General features: G+C 38.2%; 1 protein-coding gene across 4 annotated transcripts in view; it reads right to left on the bottom strand.

The window, feature by feature from the left end:
* The window catches only part of SCFD2 (sec1 family domain containing 2), a 404,012-nt gene that overhangs the window by 227,498 nt on the left and 152,390 nt on the right, over positions 1 to 24,124 (bottom strand). For all 4 annotated transcript variants that reach the window (XM_047855417.1, XM_047855418.1, XM_047855420.1 and 1 more), the window contains exon 5: positions 6,811 to 7,060. In XM_047855417.1, the coding sequence (XP_047711373.1) occupies positions 6,811 to 7,060 (250 nt within the window). The remainder of the gene's footprint in view (positions 1 to 6,810; positions 7,061 to 24,124) is intronic.

The raw sequence follows: 24,124 nt of genomic DNA, 5'->3' as shown, positions 1-24,124 counted from the left end.
TGATGTTCTTTAGAAGTATGTTTATATTCCTTTCTCTTCATCTTTTATGTATTTACTATAGGTTTTGCTTTGTGGTTACCATGAAACTTACATATAACAACTTGTATCTATAGCAGTCTATTTTAAGTTGATGACAACTTAAGTTTGATCCTATTCTAAAACTCAACATTTTTACTCTCCCCCACTCCATTTTCTTTTTTTGGGGGGGGGAGGGTTGACCATTTTTCTCCTTTTTTTCTTTTTTAAATTTAAATTTTAGTTAACATACAGTACAATATTCATTTCAGGAGTCAAATTCAGTGATTCATCACTTCCATACAATACCCAGTGCTCATCACAACGAGTGCCCTCATTAGTACCCATCACCCATCTTGCCCATTTCCCACCCACCTCCCCTCTGTCAATCCATAGTTTGTTCTCTGTCATAAAGAGTCTCTTGTGGTTTGTTTCTCTCTTTTCTCTTTTTTCATTTTATGTTTTTGATATCACATTTAACATCTTTTTATCTTGAGTGTCATTTCAATCATAGTTATTTTTACTATATTTGTCATTTAACCTTCATACTAGATTTATGATACAGGCATATTTAGGAGTAAAAACTAGCACCCCTCACAGCTGTACTCTTTTCAACCACATGACCCCATCTCTCCTATTTCATCCATGCTACACGTTCAAGAAAACTATTCTTGTACTCCATGCACTCCATTTTTTCTCTTTCATAATTGAGAAATTTATACCCCATGTAATGTGCAATTAATAAGAATCAACAATAATTAATCTCCATCTGTCACGTTAACAATTACTATTGACCTCATGTGCACACAAATTAGTGAGATGGACAGTGCGACTTATACATTTGTGCATATATACACATTAATGCAAGAATATCTGTTCCAGGGTCTTAGTTAAGAATGAGAGTTTTTACAATGTGACATGAAAAAAATTAAGTACTTAAGAAAGAAATTTGTAGTGATCCCTTAATATTTAGCAACATTACTTAACTGGTTAGCTACCTTAATAGGCAGATCTAAATATCTTTCTACATAGCTTATGATGTATTTTAAATATGAAATAAACATTTTAAACCTCACTTGATATAGCTGTTTTGTAATATGTGCTGTGGTTAACTATTCTAATATGTTGGACAGTAAAACTAAATGTAACAGTTCCAACATTTCTCATGGGAGAGATTTAGGGCAGACATGTGTTCTTCATCAGAGTTTCCAGCAGAAATCTTAGAAATCAAGAGGAAAAATAGACCTTATTATACCAAAGAGTGTTGCAAACCATAATAGAAAACAACAGTCTTAAAGTTGTTTTTTGTTTTGTTTTGTTTTGACAGCCCTGAAACAAAAAAAAAATCTGAAACAGTAGAAATGAAGGTGTATTCCTTAATGAAAAGTCTAATAATGCCACAATAACTGAGAATCCATAAATCAGAATGAAGGTAGAATCTCTCCTAAAATAAATTTTACCTTACTTCCTGAACTCCTTCAGCTGAATGGGTGAATTCTGTAATCATGGTTTTATACACTATCACCTACTGTAATGAGCTAAAGTTTTCATTCAAGTGTGGGTAACATGAAGATTGGTGATGAGCTTTTAGGATCACTCTTCCAGTTACTATAGCAACAGCCTTGTCATTGCCAAACCAGGAGGGATGCTGAAGGTCTAAGGAACAACTTCTCAAGGGAACGAGTTTTGAAAATTTGAAAACTATTTTTCAATTGGAATAGTGCCCTTAGGAGCAGTAATCTGCAGAAATGCATAGTCTGAAATTTGATTAATTACTGAGGTAAACCCGTGAGATGAGGAAAAAAGTGCAGAGGTGATAGAGTAAAGGAAGCGTAAGAGGAGAACTTCTTGTTGACTCCTCATCTTTTACAATTTTCTGTTTGGAAGTACTTCATATTTTATTACGAAGACTAACTTTCTACAAGGCTGGGAAAAGCACTTGGCCAACTATGAAAAATGCTTTGTTTGAAAGATATATCTCCACTAACATCCTAAAATGTCTCTGCCTGTGGTAACAGAGATGAAAGTTTTTATAATAAAGTGGCAGACACGAATAGCAATAATAATTTTATATGGTCTGTATTTACCTGAGCTTTTCAAAAGAGGAAAGCTGTCATAAATCATTGCAACTAGATTTTCACTGTTGGTTGTAGAATGTGGCTTTGTTTCACTATGGTTAAGGGCACAAAAATGATTTCCATTTGGAAAGTAGATCTGAAAGTACCATGAGGTATCTTCCACAACCCACTGAAAAACAAATTCTTGGGGCACCAGCCTGGCTCAATCGGTTGAGCGTCTGACTTCGGCTCAGGTCATGATTTTGCGGTTCATGGGTTCGCACCCCACATCGTGCTCTCTCCTGTCTGGCGCAGGGCCTGCTTCAGATCCACTGTCTCCCTCTCTCTCTGCCCCTCCCCTGCTCATGCTCGCTCTCTCTCTCTCTCTCTCTCTCAAAAATAAATAAAACATTTTTAAAAAAGGAAAAACAAATTCTTAACTGCTTCCTCATTTGAAGTTGATGAAGAAACTCTCCTCTATTAGGTTTCCTCTGGGGGATGCAAGGGAACCCAGTTGAAAGCTCACTAGATTATGTTTACCTACCCAGTGTCCTTAAGAACAGTGCTTTCCAGTTTTTCGGGTATGGAGTTTGGTGAGTTCTTTATAGATTTTGGATACTAGCCCTTTATCTGATACGTCATTTGCAAGTATCTTTTCCCATTCCGTCAGTTGCCTTTTAGTTTTGTTGATTGTTTCCTTTGCAGTGCAGAAGCTTTTTATCTTGATGAGGTTCCAGTAGTTCATTTTTGCTTTTAATTCCCTTGCCTTTGGGGATGTGTCAAGTAAGAAATTGCTGCGGCTGAGGTCAGAGAGGTTTTTTCCTGCTCTCTCCTCTAGGGTTCTGATGGTTTCCTGTCTCACATTCAGGCCCTTTATCCATTTTGGGTTTTGGGTGTCAAAACTACATGCAAGTTTTGTTTTTTCTTTGTTTTCTGATTCCAGAGCCTTCTGAAAAACACACCTGATTAGGAGCACTGATTTGCTCCTAATAGCTTGTATGTGTGCCAAGCTATTTCATTTCAGTTCACAGGTCAGGTAGGGAGGCATTGAAGTGGTCAAAGCTCCTGGGAGTGGTCGCTTCTGACGAAAAAGTTCTGTCCACTTACCTGGGTACACTATGCAAACATACTCATTGTCTATGTGTGTCACAATGGGAATATGGTTGGGAAGCACTGCCCTACGTGACACCTAGATGTTATACAAATAACAACAGCAGTGGGAGAAAGCTACTTATTTGCAGTGCGTATGGATGGGAAATTAACTCACACGTATAGCATCCTTTTATTTTTAGTAAATTCACTGAGTGGTCAATAGGGCACTTATGTTTATTATCAAGGTTCAAAGACGGATGATATGCCAACTAAGACACACTGCTAGGAAATGACAGAGCCAGGACTTCTGAATCAAGGATTTCTACAGCTTAGCTCTACGCTTTATCTGATACACCCCATTGTATGATGACATTCCAAGTTGACACAGATCTTTAAAATTAGAATTTTGACTTCATTCTCTGAAGAAAGTTCAAATGGTTTTCCTTTGTTTTCTCTTGTGACTGCTATGCAAACACTAGCGTATTTGGAAACTGATATTCTCTTTGAACTCAGCGAGACTCAGAAAGCACACTAACTGACATTTTCAGGCCATACCAATTTTCTTTTTACAGATTCTACTCCTGACACCCAGAGAGCCAGTCCTGGTTATTTTGTGTGAGTAGAAAAGAGAGTTTTTGCCCACCACCCTCCCTAAAACGTAGCTATCAAAAGGAAAATAGTATGCTGCCATTGACCATGCTTAAGTTTTGGTTTGTTTTGCCAACTACAATTTCTCATTGTCCTTTCCATAAAAGGGGAGAAGAGGGAGAAATGAAAGAAATTGCCAAAAGCAAATTACATATTCAACATATAAAACACATGAACTTCAAACAGGGCAGTTATTATCAAGAGATATTATTGAAAGATAAAGAATTTAAGTTTGCTACTCCTATTTTCGAAAGCTAGACAGCCAATAGAGTTCAATGACTAGAAATAACATCTTCATTTCTTCATAGCAATGCAGAAACAAAGAGGATACATGCACAAAAATAGGAAGGTACGATGAAACATCTATCAGCAGCTGTTACAGACAGAGTAAAAAGCACAGGCAAATATCTACATTATTAACCAAATATTAATTCAGCGTTCATAAAATAACATGATGGAATGATTGAGCATGCATGGCATACAACGGTACGTGTAAGCAAGCGTGAGTTACAAGATATAATAAACGCAATGGTTACGGAAGTGAGCCTGTGGCAGACTTAGAATCTCTTGTTTAAAGTCCTGGGCTCCAGATCTAGAACACCTGGGTCCAAATCCTGATCCTTTCACTTTTGGGTGATGATCACCTACTTGAGTTTTCAGTACAGAAAAAGTATTGTTTTCTTGATTCTCTCAACATTGAGATTAGTAAAGTTACAATATAAAATGTGGAATTCTACTGATTAATTGCCTGCTTTCAGTAATACTTTTAAACCAAATGTCACCAACCCCAAAACGTGCACAAGGCATAAAAGAAATTCCGCCACCCAGTAACAAGTGAGCCAAGACTATAAACTGGAATAACATAAACGCAACACTGTCTGCAAGTTCATGGTAAACGCCAGGTCAACCTAGATCCACAACAGGCCAAGCGTGTGGAAGGAAATCTGGAAGGCAATTCTTTTCTTTCAATATATACTGGAATATCCCACCTTCTTCTACGAGATTGAGTCACTGCTACTCCAACACCATCCTACTGCTTTTTGTCCTGAGATATAAAGAGTCTCGTCAGTAGCTACCTGGTAACATAAACACTACACTTCTCAGGACATCTGACTAGCCAACATACTTAATAAGGGGCAGATCTATGGCCAAGGAAAAGTCTATCATCATAAATAAAGCCTTTTGGTGTCCACAGAGGTTGATCAACACATATGTATTCCACTGGTAAGTTCACTTATGCCAAATTTAAATAGTGCATCTTATCCACTCTGTTTAAACTTTACATGCAAAGTTAATCTGGGTAGGAATGTATACTTTGTATTGCAAAATAATATGTCTCTAAATTGTTTAAATATACTGAAACTCTCACAAATTCTTATTTTGAAGCTTCATTTGCTAAACCTAGTCATTTTCTTGATACAAACATGAATGTACAGAAGTGTTTTTAAATGTGAAGTCACATTTAAAAGCAAGAAAATGCAATATCCTAAGCAATCATAAATAGAGAAACTAATAAAGAGTGAAATGCTGGGTCAATAAACACCTTGAACAAATATTAAATGAATACTCTTACAGCATGATTTCAATTCCCAAAATAATATAGTAACATACTAATGTTACAGAAAAGCCATCCAAATAACCTCAGCTAAAACAAACCATCTTTGTTGTCTGTTTCTGAAATTATGCATTTTAAGAATAATTTCCAACTAAATTCTCCTAGCTTTGAAATTTACTCTGAATCAAACTACTATTCAAGGCACTATATAAACCATATTAAACTTTTCTAAGTCAATCTTCATTTATAGCCCAACAAACACACGTAATCACATATAGTGCTATAACTTAATGAAATGTGAGCGAATTCCACAAGTTTTCCTTAAGCACGTTTTTAAGTTGGCAGATATGTTCTATGCGAAGCAAGAAAATGTTTTATTTTTGTGGAAACTTCACTGGGTTTCCATCTTGTCAGGGTTTTGTTTGCCATAACCAAACACAGAAAAGGTCGGCAGGTATGCACACGTGCATAGAGCACCAAAGTCAACAACTACACAGGCTCATGCTGAGCCATCTGGAAAATTCTGTCAGGGAGGCACAACAGGCAACAGGAGGAAAAGTTGGAAAATACATACTGTGCCTCCGCAGAGCCTTCCTGAATGGAGAGGTCTACACACACCTATATGCACACATTCATGAATGCATGGAAACTCGGTAGGTTTTTAAAGGATTTAAGTTTTGCATGTAAGCTTCAACAATTTCTCACTCTTAAACAGACCTGGGCTCAATCCATACCAATGGAAATAAACTTTGTACAAAAAAACCCACAAAAACAAAAAAAAACCAAAAAAAACCCCATAAATGATATGGAGTTTGATAAGAAACACAGAAATGAATGTCTCCATGAGTTACATCATAGTAAAATGGTTACATTTTGTGATATTTAACTATATATTTTCCCCAAATCAGCCACTAATAGTATGTTTTAGATATTATTTGAGATACTACCAATTAATTCAGATTCAAAACGAAAGATGAGAAGTCAAAAGTATGAAAGTACTCTTGAAAATTGCTATTTTCAATCCTGTGACATTGGGTAGCATCTTAGGGCAGGTTTGTGCATCGGTGTGTGTTTTTTTAAAGCTTGAAATGACTATTTCAAAGAAAATATGTCAACAGAAACCTTTTTGAATAGGCTTCCCTGCATTTTATTTTTTCTTAAAGATATTATACCCCGTGAGAATTTTGCTATTTTAACAAGGCTCTAAAAATAGGAGCTGTGGCAGGCAACTGGAAGGCCATTTCACTACAACTGGTGGAGGGGGGTGCGGGGACACTGCAATGAAAACCTAGTCCTAAAGGCTGGCTAGCGTTCATCAGGCCTCATAAAATTCCAGACAACTCCAATGAACATGGTTACATCCTCTTCCTAAAATGCCTTAATTTTTAAACCCTTTTCTGTGTCAGTGATTTTTATGTCCTGTATTTTTTATTAAACACTCACCTGTGATTTTTTGCAGCAAAGGTGACAATTCAGACTCTTCACAGAAGACCTGAGCCAATGCTTTCTTCACTTTTTCTTCGGCTTCCCCCAGGTCTTTGTCCACTGTAAACTCTCCACCAACAGAGTAAATATATATCAGGAGGATCAACAATTCTTCAGGGCTGTAATCATTGTCGGTCCTTTGGTTCAAAGGCTTCATCATGGGCAGCAGCTGATTTAACACAACAGACATGGTTGACTCCCCAATGCTCTGGAATAAAAGGTGGTAATATGAAAATACATCATTCTTATACAAAGATGTAATTTATGCATCACATCAGTCCAAAGATATCTTGCAAACAAGTTTGTGATGTTCACTGACTATGTTGCCTTTTATTTGTTTGCTTCGTGTCCTGGAGAGAAAGCTGCAAGAAATTTGGCATTAGATTGATTGTTTGGAATGATCTAGTTCATAACACTGCACTAGTCAAGTTGCAGAACCTTTTATATTATCTCACATATTGCTTAAACAAATAAGAATCCATTAGTTTTATAAGTACTTCAGATACTAGAATTTTAAATTAAAAAATGTATTTTTAAAGCAATGATTAAAAACAAAAACATGTCAGCATCTATATATGTAAACACATGCTGACATTCAGAGGAATTGCCTTAAATTTTACAGCATATTCTTTTTAATATTCTCTACGTTTGGCAAATAGTAGTCAAGAATAGATTTTTTAGGTGACTCAGTTGGTTGGGCGTCTGACTTCGGCTCAGGTCATGATCTCATCATTTGTGAGTTCAAGCCCTACGTCGAGCCCTGTGCTGACAGCTCAGACAGAGCCTGGAGCCTGCTTCAGATTCTGTGTCTCCCTCTCTCTCTAACCCTCCCCCACTCTCACTCTGTCTCTGTATCTCTCTCTCAAAAATAAATAGTAAACATTAAAAAAAATTTTTTTAGAGAATAGATTTTTTAATTCCAAAATCAAAGTTTGTTTTTATTTTCATGTATTCTTTAAATTTTTAACAGTTTGATTCCTAATAGTTAACATACAGTGTTATATTAGTTTCAGTGTACAATACAGTGATTCAACAATTCTATACATTACTCAGTGCTCATCATGATTAAAGTGTACTCTTAATCCCTTTTACCTATTTCACCCATCCCTCCACCCACCTCCCCTCTGGTAACCATCAGTTTGTTCTCTATAGTTAAGAGTCTGGTGTTTTGGTTTCTTTTTTTGTTTTATTTCTTAAGTTCCACACATAAGTGAAATCATATGGCATCTGTCTTTCTCCAACTGACTTATTTTGCTTAGCATTATAGTCTCTTGCTCTATCCATGTCAATGCAAATGTTAAGATTTCATTCTTTTTTATGGCTGAGTAATATTCCACTGTGTATATATATATATATATATATATATATATATATACCACATTTTCTTTATCCATTCATCTATCAGTGGACACTTGGCTTGCTTCCATAATTTCGCTATTGTAAATAATGCTGCAATAAACATAGGGGTGCATATATTCTTCCAAATTAATGTTTTTTATTCTTTGGGTAAATACCCACTAGTGCAATTATTGGATCATAGGATTTTTTTATAACAATGAAAAGTCATTTTCTGCTAAATCTGGTGAATAGAATAAGGGATCAAACTGGGCAATGTCACTTAAGGTTCAAGGTATCTTTGGGTGGATCTGAAGATAATTTATCTTAAAACTTAAAATTTTTTTCCTTTTAGCTCTTCCACTAATTTCACAAGTGATATTTAGCAGAGAATTTCAAAATTCCTTGCATATGATAACAGTACTGCATTTCTGGAGTTACCTAATAACTTCCAGGTAACTATACCATGTCTCACACAAATTCTGAGATTTTTCATAAACAGATAAATCCCCATTTTAAATAATGTTTTATTTAACCTATGATATAAAATAATCCTATAAAATAAAACTCAACTACTTGTACTTATATTAAAATCAGGGAGCAAATGACTACAACTTGCAACTTTCATGCCATTCATTCAAAAGGGTTCATTAAGCACTTACTATATTCCAGGTACTATTCTGGGTCTAGGGATGCAGCGGTGAAGAAAAAAAAATCCCTGCTCTCACACAGCTTACATTCTAGTTGGGTGAAACAGACAATTAAAAATCTAAAGAAGTAAAATATATAGTATACTAGATGGTGGGCACAGCTACGGAGAAGAGTAAAGCAGAAGAGAAGAAAGATGAGACTTTAGGGTGTGTGCGTGCGTGTGTGCGTGTGTGTGTGTTTAAGTGTGTGAAAATGCAATATTTTAAAAGGAAAAGCCAGGTTATGAAGGGAGTGTTGGAATAAAAAAATGGCCTATAGAAATGTTCTCTCTTTGAATGAAGTTGATGGCGAGCAGCTGGATGTGATTCTATATTGGGATGATTACTCCAAAATGAACTTTTCTAGTCAAGTCATTTCCACACCTGGAAAAATTTGGATATATCATCTCAAGGTTAAGGTTCACAATTATATTATTTGGTACACGAAAAACAGCTGTTACCATTTATTTCCACTAAAAAACTTGGATGTTCACAATGCACCAAACAAAAACAAAATGATAAGTCTTTGGAATGAATAGGTTCAAATGGAAAAGAACAGGAAGATTTTACTGCTACATGGTGACAAGACATGATTTACCAAGTATAAACACACCCACTTCTCAAAGGAAATGGCTGAAACATTTGAAGGCATCCTAGGACCGTCCTATTGCCTCAGGAGTCTCTGGAGAAAAACATTCAAGCGTTCTTTGCTTTACAAGCTGCCCAGAGCAATTTATAATAAAGGAGCTGTGTGGTTGGCCTGTTAGAAGTGGGGCCATGGGGGCTACAGCTTTCATTTTTCCTTTTTACCCTATCACCAACATCTTGGATAACATTAAGCAGATTCCTTCATTGCTTTATATCCCATTTCTAAAAAACAGGTATATGCATCAAGTATCTAGCCTACGGGAGCCCTTTTAAGTCTTTTCCCAGAGCACAAGGATTTTTAAAAGATAGTTATAAAAAGTAAAACAACATAGAGTAATCACCATAATCATATGAAAAGATTTACCCACTAACATCTGGCCATGAGAGCATCATTTTAAAGTTGTTGATCTAAAATATATTGCCAGAGAGCAAGCTCCCTCACTAATGACACTCTAGCAAATTTCTGTTAGCTAGGTAATACCTGTGCACCCTAATTTCTAAAATTACATTCTAATCTGCTTCATGCATTCCCAAAAGCTAATTATTGAGTTGAATACAAAGCCAAGAATATTTGCTAATCAGTCTTAAAGAGGCATGTGATGTGGTGGAAATAGAGACTCCATTTCAAACACCCAGATCCAAACCTGACTGTACCACTAACTAGTTCCTTAACCTCGTAGGTTCCCAGTGAACTCATATCTCTTCATCTCTGAAATGACATGATGTGACTAGAGATGGCTCAGTTCTTAAGCCATATTTATGCCAAGGTCTCCAGTTTCACCTTTTTCTCCTTTTTATATAAAAAAAAAAACATTATCATTGGTGATAGTAGGTAATGAATCATATTTCCTTATTGGCTACCCAGAAAAATACCAATGCTCAAAAAAGAAAAGCTTTCCTGCAGAAACAAATGTAGATAGAGAAATATCATAGATATGTGTATGACATGGGCTGATATACATACATCTATTTCCTAATTCTGCCACTGTGAGAATCTAGAAGTAATGACACCCTGGTAGCAATGAGCACAGCCAGGGGTCAGATCTTGGTTTCTAACATCATTCTCAAATAAAAGGAATCAGGAGTCCTCAGAGAAATGGCTGATTCTAGGGATAAGGTAGGGAAAATATAAGAAGAACTTGGAAGACCCTGTTGTGCAAGAAAGTAAGGAAGTCCATAAAAAACAAAAGGATGGGGCATGTCAAAAGGACACAAGAGACAACTGGAAGGCCTCCCCGTGGCCAAAGCTGAAACACTTTGAGCAAGAAAAGAAAGTAGTAATGGATTATAACTCAAAGTCCAAAATAAACGTGCTTTGTGCCATACTGATATAAATAAGTGATGGCATAAATACATACATACATGCATGCATGCATGCATACATATAGAACAGATAGATGTTTTTTACAGAATTCCAAACAACTTATGAATTAGATGCATGCATACATACAGAACAGATAGATGTTTTTTACAGAATTCCAAATAACTTATGTAGATACTGCCCCCTCCAGAAGGTAGAGCTTAATCCCTCCTCTTCTTAAGTGTGGGCTGTACATAGTGACTTGCTTCTAAAAAATTGTGTATGGAAATAAGAGGGAGGAGAAGTTTACCCTAGAAGATCAAGGTTAACATCACCAGTGATAAACTCAAATGATATTATGTGCCCCTAATATGATATGATAAGAATGGCACTTCACTTTTGTGGTATTCTTCTCCCAAACACATAACCCCACAATAAAAACATCACATAAATACCAACTGAGGAACATTCTACAAAATGTTCCTGGAACAGAAAAAGAATGTTAGGGGGACAAAAAACCACTAGGTGAAATGAGAATAAAATCTGGAGTTTACAGTTAATAATAATAATGTACCAATACTGGCTTCTTTGTTTTGCTAAGTACTGTAAGACCTTAACAATATAGTGAGGATATACAGAACTCTACTATCTTGACAACTTTTCTATAAATCTAAAAATATTCTAAATTTAAACATTTATTGGCAAGGGGAGGGCCAGAGGAGGAGAGGGGAGGAGAAGGGAGTTCGAGGGAAGGGAGACAAATCCAGGTACTTTTGGATCTCCTTCAGTCAGACCGAAAATTCCAGGCAAGACAATTTCAGCTGATAAGAATTCCTCACAAACAGAACCATCAGCCAAGATAAGGGACTGGCTCAGGAAGCAATGAACTTTCCATCAATGGCAAAGGGAGGCAGGGGGATTGTCTGGCAAGGATGAACCAGAGGGAATCCTATGCACGTTCGCTTAGAACTAGACCCTCCTAGTACTCCCCATAAAAGCATGGCTCCAGACTGGATATATATCCATTTTCTGATATTCTCTGCTTTTAGAATGAAACCTCAACAAGAAGAAGGAAAAGATCAGTGAGACCCTGGATTGAAACCTTTCTAAAGGTGAAAGAAAGAATCTGAGTAGGATTAATCATGAGAGTATGGGAATAAAAATAGATGCCTGCACTTACCAGCTGGGTGACCTGGGGCAACTTAATGTAACTTCTGCAAGTCCCAGGTTCCTCACCTGCAAAATGGGCAAAATACCACAAATGCCCAAACAGTAAACTACTTCGTGATTTAAAATAGAGTAATCCCCACAATGGGGGATTGTGTTGATGAGGACTCAGGCATAAGAGGACACCCTCTTTTCTGAGGGTTACTTTTGGGGAAAACACTTCACCTTACATTTGAAGAGAGACAACCATAGCTTTTGCTTCACAAGGTTGCTCTCCAGATTTAATAACAGAAGTAAGTCACAAAGCACAGTGCCTGGTGCATGGCCCCTGACACATATGAACCGATTGCTACTACTATGACCTCCTACCCCATGGACTCCTTTCCTACCCAGTAGAAGTGATTAAGATGACTGGTAGGGAATTCAAAACCTTCTAGGAATAAGAAGTTCGTAGTCTCGAAGGAGAGAGGGGCAGCCTACCAGTACTGGATGTGACACCACATCTGGGAACGTAACTGCAAAGTTAGTCAAAGGTTAAAGGCAATATAAACATTATTAAACACTGCCATTAAAACACACACACACACACACACAGCAAACCACAACCAAAGCAAAAAAAAAAAAAAAAAGCTTCTTTATAAAGTACCAGGGATTAAATTTCTCACTCATTTTGATATAAATGAGCCAACCAGTAGAAGGTGGGAGACTAGAGCTGTGTCTAGAGTGACAGAACTTTCTTTTAATTTTAATTCTGCGAGTCTGGAGCTCCTGTTATTTTTGAGTGAGTCCCCAGTAACTCCATACAAAAGGCTCTCTGTAAAATGCATGTTGTCTTTAGAAAGGCCTTTTTTATTTCTTGGCTGAATTGAAACACCTCTGCAGAGTCAGAGTCAGGCTCTGTGGGGGCTACGTCTGCAGGCACGGGAGCACACAGGCCATCTGCTTTGTGGCTACAGAGCGGGCAGGGCTGGCTCCGTCCTCGCTCCTCTGCGGTGCGGCCTGCAGAACCTCAGTGAATCTCAAAGCCACTCTAACCTGAGGCGGGAGAACCCATCTCTGCAACTCCTCCCAGGTAGAGTTGGGTCCTTGGATGCAGCCTAGTAAATGTTGCCAGGGGCTTGAGGGAGGGCCTAAGACCCTTCTACCCCAAAACATCACTGGCCATCCCTACATTAATACCATTAATACAGGTTTTTTTTTTAATTCATCTATTGTTTAATTTACATCTAAGTTAGTTAGCATATAGTGCAACAACAATTTCAGGAGTAGATGCCCCTTACCCATTTGGCTCATCCCCCCCTCCCACAACCCCTCCAGCAATCCTCTGTTTGTTCTCTATCTTTAAGAGTCTCTTAGGTTTTGCCATTAATACAGGTTTTAAATGCCCATGATGAAAGTCATTCCGCTTATTTGCGGGAAATGGACTTCTGGGATATGCCCCAGGCAAAATGCAAAAATGTAACTTGGTTAACTTGGTATGTGTGAGGATAATTCATTGATGCACTCAGGAATTCATCAACAAATGTTTATCGTACACATACTAAGTGCCAGACATTGTGCTATAGTCTGGGCATACAAAGAACAAGGCGAGACACAAGAGTCAAGGAGCTTACAGGTGGGTAGGGGTGGGAGTAAACAGTAGTGGAGAAGCAGTAAGTAAGCGCTTTAGTAGAAGTTTTCATTCACTTTGAAAAGACAGCAGAGGAACACCAAGTCCCAGAAGAGACGGTACCTCAACCGAGCCTTAAATAATGAACAATATCAGGGAGGAACAAAGCTCTGAGAAATGACCAATGGGATAAGATAGTTCCTTTACTCCTTCAACAAATATTTAACACACACTTATGAAGAGTGTGTAGTAGGTAGAATAATGACCCCCGCCCCCAGAAAGGCCCATATTCTAATTCCCAGAATATGTCATAAGCAAATAGGGCAGAAGGGACTCTGCCAGTGTGATTAAGGTTACAGATCTCGCGATGGAGATGATCCTGCATGATCTGGGTGGGTCTGGTCTACTTACATGAGTCCCTAAAGTAGAGAACCTTTCCTGGCTATGGTCGGAGAGAAATACAATGCTGCCAGTTTTGAAGGTGGAGGAAGGGGGCCACGAGCCAAGGAATGCAGGGGCCTCTAGACTGGAAAAGGTGACGAGGTAGATGCCCCCCCTTAAAGCCTCCAAAAAGGAATGCAGTGCTGCCAATACCTCGATTTTTGCCTGGTGAGACCGGTGTTGGACTCCCGACCTACAGAGCTGTAAGGTAGTAGACTTATGTTGTTTTAAGCATCTAGGTTTGTTTTGATTTGCTATGGTAGCAATAGGAAACGAAGACAGGCGGTTTTGTGAGGGAGGGCATGAGAAGCTCTGCATCAGGGCCAGAGGCCAGACAAAGAACTTGGTCCATGAGAGGGCTCCATCAATACTTGTCCAATGACTAGCCAGACGAACAAGAGCAAGCATGAAGAGGTCCCTCGGTAGTCATTCCCTCTGTCCCACTAGGGCGCTGGGGAGTGCTTCCAGGGCTGTCACAGAAAGGGAAAGAATAGACACACACCAAACTTAAAATTTTCTACTTTACAATTTTTTCTAGAACTAAGCGGTCCAAAAACCATGCAATCTCATATAAGCCAATATACATCAAGCTCAGAATAATCATATGAGACAGTGGTTTTCAAAGTGTGGTCTATAGACCCAAGATCCCAGTGACCTTTTCAGGATGTCAAAACTACTCTTATAACAATACTAAGACATTCTTTGCTTTTTTGACTATGTGGACATTTGTATTAACAGTGTAAAAATAATGGTGGATAAAATTGCTGGGATCTTAACAGACCAAGGAAAATGGTTCCAAACTACGCTAACAGTCGTTGTATTCTTTGCCACTATACTATGTATTCACAGATGGAATTTTTTAAAAGCCAGCTTCACTTAAGAATGCCATGGAGTAAGAAGTAAAAATTATTACTCTTATAAAATTTCAACCTTTAAATAAATGTTTCTTGAATATTTTATGTAACAAAGTAGGAACTATGCACAAAGCACTTCTCCTGTATCCTAAAGCACAATGGCTATCTTAAGGAAAAACACCTATGCCATTATTTGGGGTGTGAACCGAACTAACTATTTCTGTCATGTAAAACCATTGTTACTTGAAAGAATGACAGAGAAATTATGATTATTAAGACTCATGTATTTGGCAAACATTTTCTCAAAAATGAACAAAGTAATCTTGCTCCTTTAAGAAAAACAATTGATATATTTATTGCCAATGATAAAATTCTGGCTTTTAATCAAAAATACAAATTTTGGAAAATGTGTATCTACCACTGGCAGATTCTCTGCACTTACACAATGAGATCAATGGTGACATTAAAAAATGTGATTATTTTCAATTGCATAATGCATTGTGTCAACATTTGGAAGATTTGCATACATTAGTGAGCCAATATTTGCAAATAACCAACGTATGATGTAAGAAAATCAGGAGTATACAAACGATCTATCCAAAATATAGGGTAGACCAGTGGATTTTAATGTAAAAGAGTACAAAAAGCTCATTTATATGCTTTCAGATTCCACATTATAATTTACCCTTGAAAGAAATCACTGCTTGTAGAGTCTAGGCATGTATCAAAAAAGAATATCTGAAAAAGCTATCAAAATATTCTTCCCTTTTCCAGCTCTGTATCTGCATGAAGCTGGATTTTCTTCATAAATTTCAACCAAAACAACATATGGCAGCATACTGAATGAGGAGGCAAATATGAGAACCCAGCTGTTTTCTACTCAGTGACACATTAAAGAGATTTGCAAAAATAAAACCAACGCCATTCTTACTCTTTCTGGTTTGAGAAGTATAGCTGTTCTTCATAGAAATATGTTATTTATGTTAGCATGTTAACAGGTTTGTTATTTTTAAAGGAATTAAAAACAAAATTTTCTCAGTTTTAATTTTGAATATGGTATATACCAATAATTACCAATTTAAAGATATCATATCCTAAAAAGAAAGCTCATTATTTTCTACTCTCTTTTCCCCTTATCATGGCTAAAATGCAGATAAAGTAGGGGCGCCTGGGTGGGGCAGTCAGTTAAGCGTCCGACTTCAGCCAGGTCACGATCTCGCGGTCCGTGAGTTCGAGCCCCGCGTCAGGCTCTGGGCTGATGGCTCAGAGCCTGGAGCCTGTTTCCGATTCTGTGTCTCCCTCTCTCTCTGCCCCTCCCCCGTTCATGCTCTGTCTCTCTCTGTCCCAAAAAAATAAATAAAACTGTTAAAAAATAAAATAAAATGCAGATAAAGTAGTGGCAAGATTGCTTCAACTACATTCTTTGAGAGAAACGCAGAACAACATGCTTCTTTAAATCAGAGCTTCTCAAAATGTAATGTGCATGTAGATAATCTGTCAAATGCAGATGCTGACTCATTAGGTTTGGGATGGGGCCTGAAGATTCTGTACTTTGTACCGCTTCTCAGGTGACACCAATGCTGCTGGTCAGGTGGACCACATTTGAGCGGCATCTGGACTGGACCAACCAAGAACTTCTAGATGGCTGTGTGTATGGGAAATGAAATATCCTATCTGAGTCACTGTATTTGTGGATTCCTTTGGTATCTCACCTTAATCTGAATACTAACTAATACAACTTATATACCTGTATCTTCGGCCAAATTTCCATCCTTTGCTCCCTACCCATAGAGTCAATTGTCCATTGGCCTTCTCCACTTATATATCTCATCTGCAAATTGAACTCAACATATCTAAAACTGAAATGAATATTTTTACTGCCAAATCTGCTCTTCATTCTGTGTACCCTATACTGTTTTGTGGGACCATTATTCTTCCAGTTGACCAAGACAGAAACCTGGGCTCTACTGCAGCTCTCTCTTGTCCCTGCCACATCAAATCAGCCACCAAGTCCCCACAACTTGATACATCCATCTCTTCTTTATTCCTTCCTCGATGCCCTAAATTGCAACTACCCTTTTCTCTAGCTATGATTTATCTCATTCTAAGCCAAAAAGTTGATCTCCCTAAAGTTATTTCATGGTTTTCACTGCCTTAATGATAAAGCCTTGAATATGACATGGGTTTTTGTTGTTGTTTTTGTTGTTATTGTCTTAGCTTCATAGCTCACATAACTGTTCAACCTCATCTATCATGAATCCTTTCCTTACAGGTTTGCCTGAACTACTTGTATTTGCCTCTGTGCTTATCTCTCTGCCTGGAAAATTCTTTTCCCTCTTCTCCACCTGGTCTCCTGATTCAACTCAAGTGTTATCTCCTCAGAGCTTCCCTAGATGCGTTAAATACGCCTACTTTGTGATCCAAGAGAAACTTCTATTTCCCTCTACCATGGCTCTTATCACCCTGAATTTAATTATCCATGTCTAGCTCTCTTCTAAGACTGAAAAACCCTTGGTGGCAAGAAGCACAACTTATTCCTAATGCTATCTCCAGGACCTAATTCACTCCTTTGAACATAGTATCAAAAGCATACTTACCTCTATGATGAAATAGCTGACACCACAATAAGAGAAATGAACACTTACAAAGATACAATTATAGATTATCTCATTTAATCTTCCTGATTACCCTGTAACACAGGTATTATTATTTCAGAGGCAGAAATTGAGGATGAGAAAGGTTACTTGTCAAGGACATCAGCTAGTGGGTGGTTGAGCTAGACTCCAGCTCAGGACTGTCTTTCTCCAAAACCTGTATCTGGCTACTACGCGTTTACTCTCCAGTGCTTCCCAGTCAGAGGGAACCCAGAGTTTGTGAGGAAGGGAAATCCAGACGCTTGAGACAAAGTATGATACCAGGATTCTGACTAGGACAAATCATCAGGGGAACCCAGTAGATGAGATAAATCAGAGGTGATCTATTGACTTGCAACTCCTTAGAGTCCCTCAAAAAGGTACATCACAGGTTCTAGAACCTCATTCAAGGTTAAACAGCTCTGGTAGAGGGATATGTAGTTCTAGCCACAAATGTTAAGGCAGAATTTTTCATCCAGGGTGTCACCATGCCATGGTTACCTTACACTCCAAGCCCTAGTGACAACTGGCTGGAACCTGAAGCAGCCAGACCACTGGGCAAGTGGCCTCCAGTTCTGGGTAGCTGTTAACCCAGCATATCCTGTACAAACAGCATAGTTTTCTATGTGTACCTACAACTATGTGAAGAAAAGGATAGGATGCACTGAAGAGATATGCGCAAAATGCATCAGATGCCAAAGTTGTCAAAGAGGGCAGAAATGGTCTCCAGGAGCAGCTGATTTAAAGACAGTAGATCTGGACTACAGCATGGGCTTCAGATGAGAAGCAGCAGAGAGTGTGATAGACCAATGATGTGGAAGTTGTATGGACAGGTTCAGTTGCCTTTGCAAGAGAAGTGGGAAGGTGGTAAGATGAGGCAAAGAAGAATGCGGATGGTTCAGGGCCACAGAGCCCACTCTCAGAACTTTTGCCTTTGTTCCCAGATGAAAGGAGTTTGGAGCAGAGGAATAGTATGATCAGATATATGTTGGAAAAGGCTATCACGCAAGGTGTGTTGAAAGAACAGACTATGGAGGGGCAAGGCTAGAAGCAGGGACACAGTTAGGAAGCAATCTGTAATCCAAGCAAAACAATGGGGCTTAGTCTGCAGTGGCACATTGCAAGTAACGTGAAATGCTTAGATCTGGAAATATTTAGAAGCTAAAGCCAGCACGCTATGCTGATGGATTAGATACACAGTATGAGAGAAAAGACAAGTATAGAATGATGCCAAAGTTTTTGAAAGGAGGTTCAGAGTAAAACAAGGCGATTCCAAGGAGGCAACAGAGAGGGTAGAACTGGAGAAAAATGTAAGAATGGGACAGATGTAAGTATTTCAGAAAGGGGGATGTCTAAACTCAGGACAGTGAAAAAGAGGCCCAGAATGAATGGAAGATTCTAGAGTGAGCAAAATAATGGCATGAGTGATTCGTGAGAAACTTAGAAGAATGTATCAAGAAGGCTTAACAGAAAGAAAAAGCAATGTAATATAACACAGAAAGTATTTCCCCAAATTTATCCCTGTAAGAGGCACTTGAAAGTAGCTTGCATTCTGTGTCTGTGGGGCAGATGATTCAATGGGGCTGAGAAATGGCAAAGTCCTTAGTGGAAGTGAAAACAGGTTCTACATTCTCTCCCCCTGAAAATGCCCTTACAGAAAAATTATGCTGTAGTCACACAATAGAATACTACATAGCGACTATAAAGAGTGACCCATAATTTTATAAAACAACAATACAGTTTCATCTCACAAAGACAATGATGAATGAAAAAGGCCATAGAAAAAGAACGCATTGTATGATTCCATTTACGTAAAACACAAAAACCAGAGAAAACCAATCTATACTTTCAGAAGTCTCTACCCACTGGAAGGAAGGAGTAACTTGGAGGCAGCAAAAGTGGGGCTTCCAGGATTGCCGGTAATTTTCTGTTTCCTGATCTGGGTGCTGATTACACAGATGTCTTCAGTTAGTAAAACTTCGTTGAGCTGTACTTTTCCATATTATATTTACTTCAATAAAATCTTTTTAAAATGCCATTACACTGGGCCACATTTCCTGTGTCCTGGGAAGAACAGAGCTATCTACTTAGAGTTTTTATTACAGATTAGCATTTATCCAAAGCAAGAGCAGGAACATATAAGAAGCTTACAGGAGTTATCAAATAATCTAATTCAGCCACCCTTAACTTCAGCTAGAAGGAAAGGCTAAGGCCTTGATTTCAGAGAAAGACAAAAGAGCAACTTTCAATGGCTCTTCAGTTTAAAACACACATATGTTTTAGGAGGGAAACAAACTTTTTTTGTAATGTTTTTTTCCTCCCATCTCTCGGGAAATGATGTTACACTATGTTTCAAACAGAACTGCCAAGTTTAAAAGGTTGTTTTCTGTAAACAGGCCAGCTGGGCCGTAAGTCACACAAAATGAGAGACAAACTACTTCTTCAGAAAGCAGAACAGAACACCACAGAGAGTTGGGAACTGTGCATCTAGCAAAATCGTTAGCCATGTGTCTTTATTGGGCCACCTTTAATGATTTAAGAGCTCTCTTTGCCATGTTATCATCAATCAATTACAATGATTGACCAGCCTCTAAAAACTGGAGTTTTTAAAATGCAACTATCCGTGACCTAAATTTCCTGCTGGCTCTGTTGGCCCCAGGTTAGGCCAGTTTGTCTATCATCAAGGGAGCCAATAAAAATAATAAAAACAGGTCAATGTTCGGCTTTCTGAAGCCTGTATAAAAATATCCACACTCCTCCAATCAGCACCAACTCAATATGTCCATTCTTTGCTTGAGCTCTCAGTAAATTCTGCCTCTAATAACAAATATTCTATAGAATGTATATATTATCTAAGAACTCATCTTTTTTTTCCTTTCCTCCTTCCTTCCTTGCTTGTTTTCTTTTTAATTTGGCTAAGTGACAATTTCACAACCCTTAGCAGACAACTGAAATGATGTCATTTTGCTGACTCCTGCAAAGGAGTAACATTTTGGCAAATCAGGGATATGTGAGAAGATGAAACTACAAATTTTAGCTATCTTCATGGAGAATGTGATATCCAAACCTGTGATAGAATTCGACTTCCAGGATCCACAGAGCAAAGCAAAGCCTACCGAATAGGGAGGAGGAAAAGAAAGATGGTAAAGGCACCACTAAGAGAGGCCAGCTCAAAGGTTGTCTGTGAAAACCACAACAGTTTATCTTAAGTACTATTTCAAACATTTCATACCACTTGACAGGAATTAAGAAAAAGAAGGGCACTGCGCTGCCCAAGGCCTCAGGCTCTCTCATGAGTGACCAGCAGCTTGGAAATTCTATGCAGGAACAAAGCAGCATTGCTCACATTCGTGACCTGCCTGCATCACCCTGCGAGCTCAGTGGATCTGGGACAAGGCTCCAGAGCCCCTTCTCCTACAAGCATCCCAGCCAGAATCTCAGCAGGCTGGGCCATCTCACTCAGAAGCGATTCCGGAACACTCTGCTCTGGAGGGGAAGTTTGGATAAACTCCAGAGAAGGCCTAATGCCAGAGTGGGGACCCAAAGGCACAATCATGAAGGCAGCAAATTTGACTTCAGTGGTCTCTACTTTCCTTTCTCTGACTTTGCCCCTCCCTTGTCCCGACCAAGAATCAGAACTCACTGGCCTCTTGCCAGCACCAGTAAATGAGGCATTCCTCCTCTAAGAAATGAATGACTCAATGGCTCAACTTTTCCAAGAGAATTCTGCATTTTAGCAGAGAAGAGAGACAGAATCTAGGAGGGAGTGAGATGACTAATGGTTAAATTTGGGGTTCAGGGGTAGTTGGGCAGAAGTTTGTCTTAGAAAGCCTTTCTGGAGCACCTCAAATCACATTTTACAGAAATTAACTGCAAGATATTACTATTTTTTTCCTCCTCTTTTGAAAATGCACTAGAATAGTTCAGAAAGTAAACATCTCATTTCCTTAAAGGCCCAGTGTGAAAGCGTGTAATTTAAGTCCCACCTTACCCCTTAACTGTAGCAAGGCATTTGACATTTCTGGGCCTCAAGTTCATGGTAAAAAGGAGGATTATACCTCACCTCAGACTTTCAGCTCATGTCTCAGACTTTTGTGGGATATAAATGAGATGGTTATTTTATAAACTATAAAAGAGTCCATATTCATTTCTACTACTATATTTATTACTATTTTATTACCTTCCTCTCCAAAACAATGCTTCTATTTAGAAAATGGACCTACTATACCAGATGTATTTATGTACCTTTTTTCAGCTTCTTTGCATAAATACCAAGGAACATGATTGCTGGATGGTATGGCAAGAATAGGGTTAGTTTTCTAAGAAACTGCTAAACTGACTTTTAAAGTGGCTATACCATTTTCCATTCCCACCAGCAATGTATACCCCACATCCTTACCAGCATTAGGTGTCGTCATTGTTCCAGAAGTTGGCAGTTCTAACAGGGGTGTAGTGCTATCTCATTGTTGTTTTAATTCTCATTTTCCTGATGACATTTGACATAGAGCATCTTTTAATATGCTTACATGCCACCTGTGTATCTTATTTGGTGAGGTGTCTTCAACCCATTCTCATATTGTTGAGTTTTAAGAGTTCTTTATGGGGGCGCCTGGGTGGCGCAGTCGGTTAAGCGTCCGACTTCAGCCAGGTCACGATCTCGCGGTCCCGGAGTTCGAGCCCCGCGTCAGGCTCTGGGCTGATGGCTCAGAGCCTGGAGCCTGTTTCCGATTCTGTGTCTCCCTCTCTCTCTGCCCCTCCCCCGTTCATGCTCTGTCTCTCTCTGTCCCAAAAATAAATAAACGTTGAAAAAAAAAAAAGAGTTCTTTATGTGTTTTGGATAATAATCCTTTTTTTTTTTTAACGTTTATTTATTTTTGAGATGGAGAGAGACAGAGCATGAACGGGGGAGGGGCAGAGAGAGAGGGAGACACAGAATCTGAAATAGGCTCCAGGCTCTGAGCCGTCAGCACAGAGCCCGACGCGGGGCTCGAACTCACGGACCGTGAGATCATGACCTGAGCCGAAGTCGGACGCTTAACCGACCAAGCCACCCAGGCACCCCTGGATAATAATCCTTTAACAGATGAGTCTTTTGCAAATATTTTCTCCCAGTCTGTGGCTTGTCTTCTAATTCTTTTGATACTATTTTTCACAAGAAATTTTTTAATTTTAATTAAGTATAGCTTATCAATTATTTCTTTCATGGATTGTGTCTTTGATGTTGTACCTAAAAAGTCATCATCATCCCAAGGTCATCTAGGTTTTCTTGTATTTCATCTTCTAGGAATTTTAAAGTTTTGTAGCTTATAGTTAGACCTATGATCCATTTTGTGCTCATTTTTGTGAAGAGTGTAGGGTCTGTATCTAGATTTTTTTGGGGGGGGCACGTGTGAATGTCCAGTTGTCCCAGCACCATTTGTTAAAAAGACGACCTTTGCTCTACTGCATTGCCATTGTTCCTTTGTCAAAGATCAGATTATATTTATGGGGGTCTTTTTCTGGGCTCTCTATTCTGTTCCATTGATCTATTTGTCTGTTTTTTCACCAACACCACACATATTGATTATTGTAGCTTTATAGTAAGACTTGAAGTCAGATAGCATCAGTCTTCCAACTTTGTTCTTCTTCAATATTGTGTTAGATATTCTGGGTCTTTTGTCTCTCCATATAAACTTTAGAATCACTTTGTTGATAGCCATAAAATAACTTGCTGGGATTTTGATTAGAATTGCATTGAATCCATGGATGAATTTGGGAAAAACTGACATCTTAGCAATATTGAGTCTTCTTACCCATGAACAAAGAATATCTTTTCATTTATTTAGTTCTTCCTTGATTTGATTCATTAGAGTTTTGTAGCTTTCCTCATATAGATCTTGTCTATATTTGATCAGATTTATACATAAGTATTACATTCTGGGGGGTATTAATGTAAATAGTATTGTGTTTTTAATTTCAAACTCCACTTATTCATTTTTACTATATAGGAAAGCAACTGACTTTTAGATACTAACTTTTATTCTGCAGCTTTGCTATAATCTCTTATTAGTTCCAGGAGTGTTTTGTCAATTATTTCTGACTTTTTACTGCAAACAATGACACTTTTACATCTTCCTCCTCAACCTGTATACCTTTTATTTCCTTTTCTTGCCTTGTACTAGCAAGGACTTCCAGTAGAATGTTGAAAAGAAGTAGTTAGAGAGGACATCTTTGCTTTCTATCTGATCTTAGTGGGAAAGCCTCAAGTTTCTCAACATTAAGTATGATGTTAGTGTTAGGATTTGGGGTCAATTGTCTTTATCAAGTTGAGAAAGTTCCCCTCTTTTCCTAGTTTACTGGAAATTTTTTTTTCATGAATGAGTATTGGATTTCATCAAATGCTTTTCTGTATTTATTGATACGATCATATAATTGATTTTTCAATGTTGTTATGGATTATATAATTGATTTTCAAATGTTGAATCAGTCTTGCACACCTAGGATCAATCTTAAATTGTAATTCATTTTATACATTTTTGGGTAGATTTGCTAATACTATTCTGTTGAAGATTTTTTCATCCATGTTCATAAGCGATATTGCCAGTTTTCTTGTAATA

Source organism: Prionailurus viverrinus, chromosome B1 (assembly GCF_022837055.1).
Source record: "Prionailurus viverrinus isolate Anna chromosome B1, UM_Priviv_1.0, whole genome shotgun sequence".
Lineage (NCBI taxonomy): Eukaryota > Metazoa > Chordata > Mammalia > Carnivora > Felidae > Prionailurus > Prionailurus viverrinus.
This window is presented reverse-complemented; position numbering and strand designations above follow the sequence as displayed.